Source organism: Garra rufa, chromosome 1 (assembly GCF_049309525.1).
Source record: "Garra rufa chromosome 1, GarRuf1.0, whole genome shotgun sequence".
Lineage (NCBI taxonomy): Eukaryota > Metazoa > Chordata > Actinopteri > Cypriniformes > Cyprinidae > Garra > Garra rufa.
The window spans coordinates 41,357,485-41,371,745 of NC_133361.1; the positions used below are offsets into that span (position 1 = coordinate 41,357,485).

Below are 14,261 nucleotides of genomic sequence, written 5' to 3' on the forward strand. Positions count from 1 at the left end.
ATAACGAGGTCTTTTAGGTTTCGTAACATTATACATGTTTTATCCGACATGTTCGTAGCTGCAGCTGTAACTAGAGCAGATATAAGTATTTGAAATGAACATGATTTCTTAATGTCTAGTGACATGTCAGGGCCATTTTATGATTAACTAAAATAAATTTCTTACATACAGTTCCTTTAAATATGTCAAGCTGGCAATGTCAACATGTAATTACATGTAAATTTAATTTAAAAACAATACAAGAGCCTTTGTTTATTTTGCATGCCATTAAATATATCTATTGTATATTTGTGTCACTTCTTGTGTCATCAGGTAAACTTTATGTGTGTATTGCATTTGTCCTTGTATAACACACTGTAACTAAAACTGGTCTGCACTGACAAATGAGCATCGCAGAAGTAGGGAGGTGAATGGCTTGTACATGTACTGCTGGGAGATTGCCCAGTTATGGTAATAACAGACAAGCTGACAGACAGACAGACATACTACAAGATGGTCTCATTTCTGTATCCCATTTTATTGCCCTATTCTCCTTTTTAGGAAATAAAGATATCTTTTCCTTTCCTTCTCTTTTCTCACTTCCAGCTGTAGTACATTCTCTTTCTTTCTCACACATATTTTTCTTTTGCCTTTGTGTTTTGTAGCACTCCATTTTTATTCATTCTCCCTTCATTTATTTCCTTGAAAATGTATTTCATCTCACTCTTTTTGGTTTTCTTTTTCTGCAGGAGTTCCAGAGGAGGAGAAGCAGTTCCTTCATCCTCCAGCCATGAAGTTTGCCCGCAGTCTTTCAGTACCTGGCCCAGATGACATCCCTCCTCCGCCTACTACAGCTCCCCCTGAGCCCCCTTTCTCCTCAGCTCCCCCTCTTGGCTTTAGGGGCAAGACATCCCAGCAGCCGTCTGTTTCAGTGTCTCAATCCACTTCCTCTTCTGCACATTATCAGCTCTACTCGCAGTCAGTACATGTCACACATGGACCCAGAGACAGGTCCCCTGGACCACCTGCTGGGTCCGGAACAGGGGACCTTGCTTACTCACACGCTCAAGCCCACCCCTCTGTGCCAAGCAGGACTGCCTCCAGGAAGGTGATTGGGTACACAGGGGACCTTGCAGGGGCTGGAGGAGCACCAGGAGCCAAGGCTGCAGCATTGAGGAGGGGCTACAGCAATGCAGTCCCACCCACTAGTGTCGCTACTGTAATTCCTCAACAGCAGCAGACTACTCAGAGCCAACCTTCCAGAATAGACCGCAGTGCGATAGGGGCTGGAGCAGGGGCAGGTGGTGTACCGAAAGGGGGTGCCCGGAGAGGGAAGGGGCCCCTGGTGAAGCAGTCAAAGGTGGAGGATCTACGTCAGGGTCAGGGAACACTGGAAGGAAAGGGGTCAGTGGAGAAGAGCTCTATTCCTATCCCAACCATCATCGTTAAAGCCCCTTCCACCAGCAGCAGTGGTCGCAGTAGCCAGGGCAGCAGCATGGAGGCTGAACCGCCTCCTGCAGGAGAGAGTGACAGTTCTAAACCCCAGCCTGTTGTTCCCCCACCTGCACCCACCGTTCCTCCGCCAGCCCCTCCATCTATGCCTGCCCCTCCACCCCCATCACTGCCATCACTTCGTACTCAAGAGAGTTTGGACTTCACCAGCCAGTTTGGTGCTGCCATAGTAGGGGCAGCCCGCAGGGATCGAGAACGATTCCATGAAGCAAGACGGAAGAGTGCCTCCTTTTTTCTTTCTGCTGAGGAAGAGTTGGGTGGAGCAGGAGAAGTGGGAGGACGGACACAGACTTCCCAACAGCAGCTGAGTTCCCAGCCTTCACCACGCCTGCGACCATCCAAATCTATAGATGAAGGCATGTTCTCAGGTGATACTTTTATCCACCACACACGCAGTATGCCTCCTGCCTTTGGCCTGCCTGAGTACTCCTCACCTGCTCCTCCTGGGGATTACCAGCCTAAGTCTGTACCTGCTGACTTCTATGGGGCAGGAGGCCGACAACAGCAGCAACAGCAAGCCTCCACCACAACTTTCATTCACCCACTAACGGGGAAAGTTCTGGATCCTTCATCCCCACTAGGCTTGGCATTGGCTGCACGGGAACGTGCCTTGAAAGATGATGGTCGCATGCGCAGGGAGAGGACCACTGAACATCATTTTACCCGTCAGTTGTCCAGCATTGGGGCCTTTCCCTCATCCACTGCACAACCAACGTCACACATCTCCTACTCAATGGCCTCGTCTTCCTCTGCAACCTCCTCTGCTGCTCAGTCCTCAAGCTCCTCCTCGTACCTAGTTACCTCCTCATCACTAGCTGCCACCACCACATCCACTCGGCCTCCATCTCCCAGGATCCTGCGTGGAGCAGGAAGCAGCTGGGGTGAGGAAGCAGGGGTTGGAGAGCGTGCAGATAGGGAGGCTGCTGGCACCTCTGCTCCCAGAGAAGGCTTAAGGGTTCGTTTCTCAGAGGATAAAACGGTCCACACACACCACTATCAGTCACAGCATTATCAGCCCACCTACAAGGAGCGTGAACGAGAGCGGCAGAGGGAGAGGTCACGAGAAAGAGAGAGGGAAAGAGACATAGAAAAAGCTCAGGCCCAGTTACAGCATCAGACCACGCAGCCAACACCCCAGCAGCCTCGACGACCCTCGTTCTTGAGGATGGAGAGCGAAGCTGGGGCATACATCCTTTCCTTGACACCACCTTCTCCACCTCCAACAACAGCCCCTACACGACCTACAGCAGGAGCTGCAGGTGAAGGTGAAAGTGGCACTAGTCTGATGGTCCTCCCTCCCCCAGCTCCCTCAGTAGATGTAGATGATGAGTTTGTGTTTGCTGATCCTCTCCCTCCACCTCTGGAGTTTGCCAATAGTTTTGATAGAGGTTTGAGCTACTCTGCGATGATGTCTCACAATGTGGCAGCCCGCCAGCAGCTTCATCCTCATCCTCATCCTCCACCACCACCTCCCCCACCACCTCCTCCCCCTCCAAAAGACTCCTTTATGAGTGGGTTCCCACCTCACACACCCCTGCCCTCACCCCAGGCAGGAGATTCCACAACTTCCAGCCTTACTTCCTATGACAGTGAGGTCGCCAACCTCACCCAGTCAGCCCAGTCTCCCTCTCCATCTTCCCCCAACCCACTACCGCCTCCATCCCCTTCCACCTTGCAGCCCTCTGGGCCACCACCACCTCCTTCTGTATCACCTCCGCCACCACCCACCTCCTACCATAGACCTTTTGGCCTATCTCAGTCACAACACTTATACAACAGTACAAATACAGCCGGACGCTCCTCTTCTCCCACACCACCTCCTCACTCTATTCCAGCTCCACCTGCCTACCGGGGCCCTCCAGCAGCAACATCCACCCCAGCAACTTCGGTATCTCTCAGAGGCGCCTCAACTGTGACCGCAAGCTGTTCCACAACTGCTTCTACAACTGTCGTCTCTTCTACTGCTGCCGCTGTCACGCCACACACACGCATAGCAACTGTTTCAACAGTAGCTACAGGGGGTAGCAGGCGGCCCAGCGCCGAGCATCATCCGCCACCCAGTGCGGCTGCAGCTAAGAGTGGCGAGTCCCAGGAGACAGTGGTGGATTCTGGGATTGAGGAGCTGGACAGCCGAAGCAGCAGTGACCATCACTTAGACAACATCCTTGCACTCAGTGGTAGTGGGGTCAGAGAAAGGTTGGAGAGAGCAGGGATGGGTAGCCTAGGTGGAGTTGGAGAGAGACTTGGGGCAACAGAGGTTGACAGAACAAGTGGGGCAGACTTTTTAGAGTCGTACATGAGCTATCTTGATGGACAGACTTTTGAAATGCACAATGCCAAAGCCGCCAGCACTGCAACCACCTACCCAAAAACACAGAGGTACAGAGAAGGGAGCCGGGCTGGAGACCTTCGACGCCAAACCAGCACGGCACCCCCTGCATACCACCGTCGTAGGGAGGAGGAAGAGGAGGAGGATGAGGATGAGGCAGAAGAGGGAGAGGAGGAGGATGTGAATATCCGTGATGGCTATGGAATGAGGGAAGGGCCAGGGATCGCTCGCTCCTCTGTAATGTACTTTGACCGGCCCCGCACTCCAGAGATAAAACCTCTGTGGGGTGATGGGTCGGCCGGAGCAGCGCAGTCCATAGGGGAGGGAGGGGTCCAGACCGGGGGGACATATGTGGAGGCACGTAAACTGCATCCTCCCATGTCCGGTATGAAGGCAAGCATCATCAATGAACTAAGCTCCAAATTACAGCAGAGGAGCAAAGGAACGGAGAACTGGGGAGTTCAGAGATCCCTGAGCAGACATAGGTATTTGTGTGTTATCAGTATAGGTGTATGTGCATGACTATGTGTTAATGTCTGCATGGTGGTCTTGAAAGCAGGCATGTGGCATGAGAATCTCTAAGTTGCACGAGCACTGTGTGATTTGGTATGTCATGAGACATAATCAAAATATGAGCCACTCACTTTTTAAGAACTCCTGGGATATTCAGAGTAACAGTGCGTGAATATAGTTTTGTAACTACCATTTGATTATCAATGTCTCAAACGCCAATTAACTCTGTGTGTGCACTGTGTCAAACTTTGTCTGTTTAAACTGTTCCTCTCTTTTGTGATTTCTGCTTTTTATCGCACTGTCCATGTACGTCTGTCTGTCCCACATCAGACACAGGTAACTGTTGCTCTATACCACTCTCGCTTTCTCTTGACTGTCAAACTCTTCTTTCCTTTTTCTCTCTTTTTGTTCTACCTCTTATTCTTCTGCCTTAATTTGTGTCACATTTTCTCTCATTTCAGGTTCTCAGAGGACTCCACAGGTGCACTGAGTCCTCCCTCTGTCCGCTCTAGCTCCCCATCTCCTGTTCAGCTCTCTCAGCCTGCCTTGTCTCCCTCCCCGACCCCTTCTTCCCAGCCGCTTTACCCAAACTGGGCTCGATCTCCTTCCCCTCAGCCCCCTGCCGCCTCATCCCAGCCTCCTCCTCGATCTCACTCACCTGTTTCTCCCTCTTCATATTCGCCATACCCCACCTCACCCAAACACCGACCTGTTTACCGCACCAAAGCCCTGGAGTTCCAGTTTATTCCCAGCCGTGAGTCACGTAAGGCAGAGTCACATCACGCTCAGCGCAGACGAGCGCCCAGCCCGTTAATTTCTCCCTCTGACCGCCCCAAGCTTGGCCCTCCCCGCCCCTCCTCCCTTCCTATTCTCCCCACCACACCCCTCTATAGCAGCTTGTATGACCTCCGTGGTTCTATTACTCCACCCTCACCTGCCAATCCTCTTGGGGACCCCTACTTCTCTCCCTCTCCCCCTCTCTTTGCCCCCTCGGGGGCTCCGCCTCCCCCAAATTCCTCTCTGGTGGTCTCTCGATCTTTGTCCCCCACCCACTTCCTGTCAGGGACTTCATCCCCACCACTCCACCCCATTCCTCCACCCACTTGCCTGAGTTATCCCCACCTCCCGCCCCCTTCACCCACCAAACCCTTCGCCTCCAAACCACTCCCATACTGGACCAAGTATGACGTTGCGGATTGGCTGGGCTACCTGAACCTGGGTGAGCACAGGGAGCGTTTCCTAGACAACGAGATTGATGGCACGCACCTTCCCTCTCTTACCAAGGACGACTACTTGGACCTGGGTGTGACCAGGGTTGGCCATCGCATGAACATAGAGAGGGCGCTCAGGAGAGTGATGGACAGGTGAGAGGAGGGATAGAAGGGGAGGCAGAGAGACGCAAGGGAGGACAGCGATGGAGAGGGATTAGGGTGAGAAAGGGGTAGTGCATGAACAAGAAACTCTAGTACAGATGAGGTAAAACATTGATATGCTATTGATTGCTAACTTCTGGGAACATTTGAAGTGGACCGCTGCATGAGGTCCGGGATGGCATGGGGAAAGAGATGGAGAACAGAAAGGGGGATGTGGGCGAACAAGAGAGAAATTTTTCCTTATACTTTCCACCTTCCCCCCTATCATCAGGCTGTCTTCTAGTACTTTCCCCATTTCTGCCCTCTCCTCTCGAGATGAACGGACAGACAGAAGGAGAGACGAGGCCAACCGGAGTTGAGAGGACAGGAAAGATGAGGTGACAACTGCTGCCATCAGAGATTATTCCCTGAATTAAGAAAAACACAGGAAGAGGTGACTTGGACATCAAGATGGAGAGATACAGGAGAAACGGAGAGCATTGAAGGCCTGTCGAACTGTGAACATGCCTGCGCTTACGTGTGTTTCACTCAACAAAAACATAAACACCCACATAAACATCCGTACATATCAAGAACACACTTAGTTTGAGCTTGCAGGCACTCACAAGGTAAAATAGGGGAATCTAACTCTATGAGGGTACCCAAGTTCAACATGAGAAGGTAACATACTACATACCTGAGCCAAATAATTTGAGGGAAACAATCAAAATGCTCTTTAGCTTTCCTGTTTTTCTGTAGTTCTATAGGAAGAGATAGGGAGAAAGAGAGATATTGAAACCTCCTTTGCTATCTTTCTCTTTTTCTCAGATTTTGAGTCTGTATTACCGGCAAATATTTACTAACGGTCTCGTTTTTAGAGTAGATTCAATGGAGACCAATGCAGGGAGGGCAAGTACTGACAAACCTCCTGTCTGGCATGACTAGGGAAGCCCTTAAAATAGAGGTCAATTTAACAGCAGGCACTTATTTGGTAAGACTGTGTTTATGCTTGGGTTCCTGTTGTTTGTGTGTGAGTGCGTGTGTGCGCGTACTTGATAATGTGAAAGGTTATCACTAGAGGCATGACCGTGATTTGTTATGTGTTTTTACCTCACCAACGGAGGGATTCTATTTTGCCGAAGCCAGATTGGGGCTTGTGCTTATCTTGTATTTCACTAGAACTTCTTTACCTTCTCATGTCTTATAATGAAATAATATATATACATAAATATATATATAAATATATATATATACAGACTGGTCACTGTATTACAAACCCGTAGCAAAAATAAGTGCCCAGACCAACATAACGGACATACACACATGCACTCAGTACATCCTCAGCCTACTGACAGCAACATACACAAACGTACGACAACACCTGTCGATGACGACACACTCATCTCTTTTATTTATATAACACATAATGGGACACAATAAAATATCTATGTATGGATACAAGATGAAGATAGTTAAAACGCAAAAAATCTTTTAAAGAAGGAAGATGATACGACATTGTAAAAAGAAAAGAATATATATACACTGAAAATTTATCAACATTTTTACCACAGACTCTCAAAACATAGAGGTGACTACAACTTCAACGAACCTATCAACGATATCGAGGCTCCATTTTAAAAGAGGAGACAACATGGAGACGAGGGAGAGGGAAAACCAAACTGCCTGTATTTCTTTCCAAGTCACTCTCCCTCTCTCCTTCCAAAAAAACACTCTTTCTATGGAGGCGAGGCTAGACGAACATGCACTCTGACGTGGGTGAGGGATATGTGCTAATACCTGTTTTAATACGATGATTGTTCCTATAACAATTTTTAAACTCTAAGTGGGTCTGGAGTTCTGTTGTTGATTTAACAAGAGATAATGTTATTTATTGCAGTCACTGTTCTCATCGTCCTTGCTGTTATCGCTATAAGCTGCAGTGTTTCTTGTTTGTTTCTGAGCGCAAACGCTGGACAGGTGTTTATGCTTGACCTTTTGTTTTTTAATTTGTGACCACATACAATGTGTTCAGATCTTTGGTACCTCTAGGACTTAAATTAGAGACAAGACTTTCATATCTTACAATGTCCCTCACCCTTTCCCGTTTTTTCCTTCCAACACAAAATTAATGTGACATCACTTTGTATGCAAGGACTATCAAGAGGTTCATTGTCTGTGGCAGTAGATATACCCTTTACATTCATATTCAAGTAAATCTAGTGACCTCCAGCCCTCATCTCCCACATCACAAATAGTTGCTCAATCAATTAAAAGGGCTCCTCATCATCACATTACACCTTTCATGAGATACTCGTCCTCTTTTCTCTTCCTTTCATCTGCTGTCACCTTGAGTCCAAACCACTAACGCCTTCACCTTTATGTTACCTTCCTGTCTGTGTCTCTTTCAGGGCCATCCGTAAAGGTTTCGCCCCCTTCATCTCCCTCAGCCCATCTTGCATCTGTTCGTCTTCTCAGAATGAGTGTGGAATTCATGCATCATTCATCACAGCGCTCGCTTTACCTTAATCACCCATACTGGACAAAAAGATTGAAGAACTTATAGTATTTTTGATGTTTAAGACTGGTAAGTATAGTGATGTTGATAACAGTAAGGACAATGAAAGAATTTATCATTCTGAGATGGAAAAAAGGATTCCAAGTTTTAAAGAATCTCTGTCTTCCAAATGTTTAACATGAGTTTAAAGTGTAATCGAGTCATGCTTTCTACACATCCTGTGTTCCCTGTTGTCTCATCTTTCCACAGTCAAATTCATCGAATCAATTCAATAGCAGCTCGTCTTGTACCCTGATGAACGGTAAATATTCTCACTTTCCAATATTGTCCACTAGGTGGAGTAAAAGTCACACAGTTCTCACCTCCTTCACAGTTTCCGTGGAGTGTCTGAATGAGGGATTGGACTATACGAAAAACAATGCAAAAAAGGTTTTTCTGGTTGGGAAATGGAAATATTTCCATGTCTTTGTTCGGTCCTCAAGCTCTGCAGCTCAGATTGTCAATATTACAGCTTCTAATAATAGAACAGTATTCAGACACGCTTTCACACTACAGAGAAATGCATAGCCATGCACATTGAAGATCACATAGCCATTAAAGGGTCTGGGCAGTGTGACCCAGGAAGAGGTCACGGATCACACACGGGAGCAACTGATGCAGTAGCTGTGCAGGGTGTGCAGAAAGCATCTTTTTTTTTCTTTTAAATTGAAGAAAATTAACTATGAACAGATAAGAGGTTATTTACAGAATATATATGTGTATGCGATTATACATATTCCTATACACATATGAAATACAAATGTTTTAAGAAATGACTAAAGGTTATTAGAATTATAATAAAAGATGCAGGAATTACTTTGAGTGGCTTGTGGTTTGTTTACTATAGCATTTGTGTTATTTGGTATAAGGACGTTTTAAACCTTATTCATCTTTTTCTTCACGTAAGATTGGGCTTGGCCACTTAAATTTCATGGGTCTGTCTTCTGGTCTCATCCGTCCAGCTATTTTTAGCTGTACAAAACCGCTAGTTTTGCTACTTGATATTGCAAATTGGTGTGTCTTACAATATTATTTAAACTTAATTATGAACACACTGGTTTGTAGTGCAAGCAGTTTTAATGTTTACCGCACATTGTTATTCTTCTCATTATGTCCCTATAGCGACCAATGAACCGGAAGTCTCACCCATTAGCTTACTTCCGTGTTAAAGTAAAAGGTATATAGTCGTTCTTCTAAATTTACATTTTGCTAAATGTTTATTATTGAAAAAATAGATTAACAAAAATGATTTAGTACTGCCCTTAATTATTTTACATAAGTGTTTCTGTATAATATAAAAGCCTAATTACGTGTTCATTTTAAACAAATTATATGTGACCCTGGACCACAAAACCAGTCTTAAGTAGCATGGGTATATTTGTAGCAATAGCCAAAATTGTTACAAATATGCATTGTATGGGTCAAAATGATCGATTTTTCTTTTATGCAAAAAATCATTAGAATATTAGGATCATGTTCCATTAAGATATTTTGTAAATTTCCTACCGTAAATATAGCACTTGTAAATATATCAAAAATGTAACTTAATTTTTGATTAGTAATATTGCTAAGAACTTCATCTGGGGGTGTTTCATAAAACAAGTTTACCAAATAAGCCAGGCTTATTTCAGTTAGTCTGACTTCTTGTCATTTGATTTGGCTCAAAATAAGTCAAGACTAACTAAAATAAGCCTGGCTTATTTGGTAAACTTGTTTTATGAAAACCCCCTTGGACTTTAAAGGTGATTTTCTTAATATTTAGAATATTTTTATTTATTTTTTTGCACCCTCAGATTCCAGATTTTCAAATAGTTGGATCTAGGCCAAATATTGCCCTAACAAACCATACATCAAATCAATGCAACGCTTATTTGTTCAGTCTTCAGATAATGAATCATCAAAAAATGACCCTTATGACTGGCTTTGTGGTCCAGGGTCACATGGTGTGTAGCTTTCTCTTTTTCTCTTGATTTTGTGGTAGTTGTGCCAGTTTTGTCCCCATTAGTGAAGCTAAGAATCCTCCATGTCCTGCACTTTCGCTGACTTTCCAGCATCTTCTGCAAATTTCCAACAGAAATGTAAAACGGTTTTGAGATTCAGCTCTTCACACTAGAATGACTGAGGGACTTGCAAACATACACTACATTAAGGGGCAAATTAACTCTTTTGTCTTTGTCCAACATGTCTTACGCAGCTTTTGAATGGCAGTAGGATGTTTACGTTTTTCCCCTTATAATCTTTACAATTTTGTGACTGCCAGGAAAATGGGCTCCCCCTGCTGTTCAGTCTTGTTACTCCTAGTTTCCTTATCTAGACGTATTGGGATTTTACATTGCTACCTAATTACGTGCCCACTAGTAGCTTTTTTGCAAACATTTTTTCCTATATACAATGAAGCAATATTGCTTTATGAAAAGCATTATGTATTGTTTTTTTTCCCCCCCCCCCCATTTATTTGCAACAGGAGTTTGAATTACTTTTAAAAGCAACTTTACCCAACAATGCTCAGTTAGGGCCACAATCCTTCAGAGTTAAACTCGAAACCTTTTACTTGTAATTCTAACTTAATTTTTAGTGCCAAGGACCTAAATTACAATAACGTGAGGGGAAAGAGGCAGCTATGCAATTTGTTTTAAAAGACATATGGCTGAGTATAAGGACCGTTTTTCTTAATTTGTCTGGAGAATTTTTCAGACCCTCAACATCAGTTTGAAAACCCCTGATTCAAATAACCCTGGAGAACCAGATTAGCCAATAGACGCATTTGGGTTGTCGTAAAATGTAAAAGTAATCTGAAAACACCAAAGCTTCATGGGTTTAAAAGTCATTTAATCGTTTAAAAAACACACACAACAAATATTTACAAACATTACCAGCATGTATTGTCGAAAAACTCATTTTACACATTAAACCGCATTTGTAGAAGGGCGGAAGCTCGTCCACATGCCACACTCACGCGTCACCAGATTCCACCCTGTAAGGAGAGAAATACGTTTTATTACTCATGTATCATTTAACTCCTTTTTTTGATTTCATTTCAACAGTGCTTCTCAGATTCTGCCATGTCAAGTAGCAGAACTGCACGGTGTCCTCACATTAATTCAGAGCCCAGTGCTAAAACATCACAGAAACGTGAAATATGGCTTATTTCAAAGACTCAGCAGCATCTCACCTTAAAGCAGTATTGAGTCCTGGGACACCCGCTCTTCTGCAAAAGCAAATAAAAAGGATCAGATCTCCACAGGTAAAGTTTACATTAATACAAGTTAACTACTCGTCGTAAACGCACATCAAAAACAACTTGAAAGGGAGTAGTCTAATTTATGCAAGTAATTTAGCAAACCATCCGCTCACACGCGGTACATCACCTACGCGAACCACGTGGTAATGGTAACACTAACTAAACAACTGAATCAAATAACCAAAATGCATTAACCTACAATAGTCTCATGTTAATGATTATTACGAATTAAATCCCTGATAAAACAATGAATACATGCTTTACAAGAAACAAAACCCAAACACTTACCCACACATACTGCATCAGCTTTTATCACGGTAGACTGAGAGTAGTGATGTGCGGATCGATACTAAAATATCGATATCTCCGATACCAGCTTTGTATGTTCTAGAATCGATTATCTCATCAAAATATCGATATTTCAGTAATTTTGAGCAAATATGTAGTTTATTGGAAATAGAAATACAGTGGAAAGTAACCACAATTACCCTAATTCATCTGAATAATGCCAATTTAGTCGGAACTACTTGTTCTTCCGCCTGCCAAGTCATGTGCATAATATGGCACTTTACAACTGCAGAGCACGCTAGCCAGTAGCCACTCAGTGCGCTGGAACATGTTGTTCAGTCACGCTGTCAGTCCGGCGGATTGGATATGGGTGAACGCAAGCGAAGTTTAAAATAAACAAATTTGTTTTAGAACTTTGGTTATGAAATAAGTAATGAAATAATTAAATGACCAAAATGTCTGCAATAGTTCAGCTTGGAGTAAAATGTGTCCCTGAGATAATCGCACATCAAGTCAGCCGGCCCAGATTTAGTTAGGTAAGGTTATCTGCAGAGTAGATCATTTAAATTACTTTGACAAGGCTGCATTGGACTTTACATTACGTCTGCCAGGAAAAGTATTTGATAGGTAAGAAGACAGATAATTCAATAGAATAATTCTCAGTTGTATTATTCTCCGTCTCATTTGTTTTGACTGATGGTTAAATAGAAATTTCAAAATGTGGGTTTTGGCAATTATGAAGTTATTATGGTACTTCTCTAATTGTGTATTGTACTAGCCATTTCAGTTTGAGTCACAGCATTTTTTATAAAATAGAAACTGTATGCAGATTGGAAACTGTATGTAGAAACTGAGCAGACTCAAAGGAAAAACTGTTAATATGTTCTTCCTAAACAAAAACCTGTGAATGAGAGAAATTTTGAAAGAAGGTTAAAAATCTTCAAGAGGACTGGATTAACATGTCACTAAACCAAAAAGTGTGAATGTTTATTGTTTTATGTTAAGATGTTCAGGCAGGCGTTTTAAGATATACATGCTCAGATGCTGTCAATAAATATGTAAGTTGGCTCTTTTTTTGTATAATAATTCTTCATCAATAAACAAGAAGAACCCGTAATATGTCTCATATTCAGTATAAAGTGATACTTTTAAGTACACTACTTGTTACTTTAATTTCCCAAACAGTAATTTTTGGGCAAAGTATTGGTATCGGATTGGTATCGCCGATACTCGCCTTCATTTTACTTGGTATCGGATCGGATAGGAAACCAGTGGTATCGCACATCACTAACTGAGAGCTTCTCCACACGTAGTGTGGCAGTTTATATATCCTGAGTAGGACCTACCTTTAGGTGTCCCTTAATAGCGCCTTTACAAAATTCAAGCAGACAGAGCTCTGGTGTAGTTATAAACTTGCCTTTTTAAAAGTGATCAGTTTTTTTTTTTCTTGCTAGAAGTTTTGCTTTTATAGTTAATTTAACCCACAGCTTTTTTGAAAAAAATTGTACCCGCTGAATTTAGAGTGGTACTTTACTAGTTTGGGATTAAACGGGTTTGCTGGGTTCTTCAAGACATATATAACGTTACTTTTAAAGCTATTTGGTTGTATACGCGGACAGGTTTTGGACCCTTAAAAGCAAGAATCATATCATTGGATCAACAGATACTAAATAGGCTTTGGTCTGTCTTTTTTGGCTTTTGTTTCTATACTTTTTATGAACTTATCTATGTCTTTTTATATAAAATCTAATAATATGTGACCACAAAACCAGTCATAAGGGTGAGTTTTATGAAATTGAGATTTATACATCATCTGAAAGCTGAATAAATAAGCTTTCCACTATAGGGCAGTATTTGGCCAAGATACAACTATTTGAAAATTCTGGAATCTGAGGTAAATCTAAATATTGAGAAAATCGCCTTTAAAGTTGTCCAAATGAAGTTATTAGCAATGCATATTAGGCCTACTAGTCAAAAATTAGGTTTATATATATTCACAGTAGGAAATTTACAAAATATCTTAATGGAACATGATCTTGACTTAATATCCTAATGGTTTTTGGCAGAAAAATATTTTTGGCTATTGTTACAAATATACCCGTGCAACTTATGACTGGTTTTTGGTCCAGGGCCACATATAATTTTATTCATATGATTTATTTTTAGATTGATTGTTTTCTTTCTTTTTGTATTGTTTTCCAGCAGAGAAATGCAATACAGTAAATATGCAATATATTGAAAATATATTAGGTTACTATGTAGGTTACTATGTGATTCTGTAGAGAGGGTTAAGAGGGTTATACTTGACCCCGATTATGACCACATTGTCTTTAAGAATAGCACAGAGTCAGAACAGAGAGTGTTCATTATATTAATTCTCAAAATGCTATGTCTATTCCTGAGATTATAAAATATAGTTGAGCCATGCATGCAGAGATATTTGGGTAAGGCTCTTGTCAGTTTGTACGACAGCTGCCATACTTGTAATACTCA

The 14,261-nt window shown here is 43.0% G+C and overlaps 1 protein-coding gene and 1 non-coding gene across 2 annotated transcripts in view; one reads left to right on the plus strand and one right to left on the minus strand.

Moving 5' to 3' along the window:
- shank1 (SH3 and multiple ankyrin repeat domains 1) overlaps positions 1-9,055 on the plus strand; it is a 172,155-nt gene extending 163,100 nt beyond the window's left edge. The window contains exons 25-27 of the mRNA XM_073840746.1: positions 729-4,305; positions 4,795-5,697; positions 5,978-9,055. Of these exons, the coding sequence (XP_073696847.1) occupies positions 729-4,305; positions 4,795-5,697; positions 5,978-6,065 (4,568 nt within the window). The 3' untranslated portion in view covers positions 6,066-9,055. The remainder of the gene's footprint in view (positions 1-728; positions 4,306-4,794; positions 5,698-5,977) is intronic.
- Positions 9,056-11,282: 2,227 nt separating this feature from the next.
- LOC141291811 (small nucleolar RNA SNORD88) lies at positions 11,283-11,373 on the minus strand. The gene has a single exon (XR_012340385.1). It is a non-coding gene; the product is annotated as a small nucleolar RNA SNORD88 (small nucleolar RNA).
- Between the last annotated feature and the right edge of the window lie 2,888 nt (positions 11,374-14,261).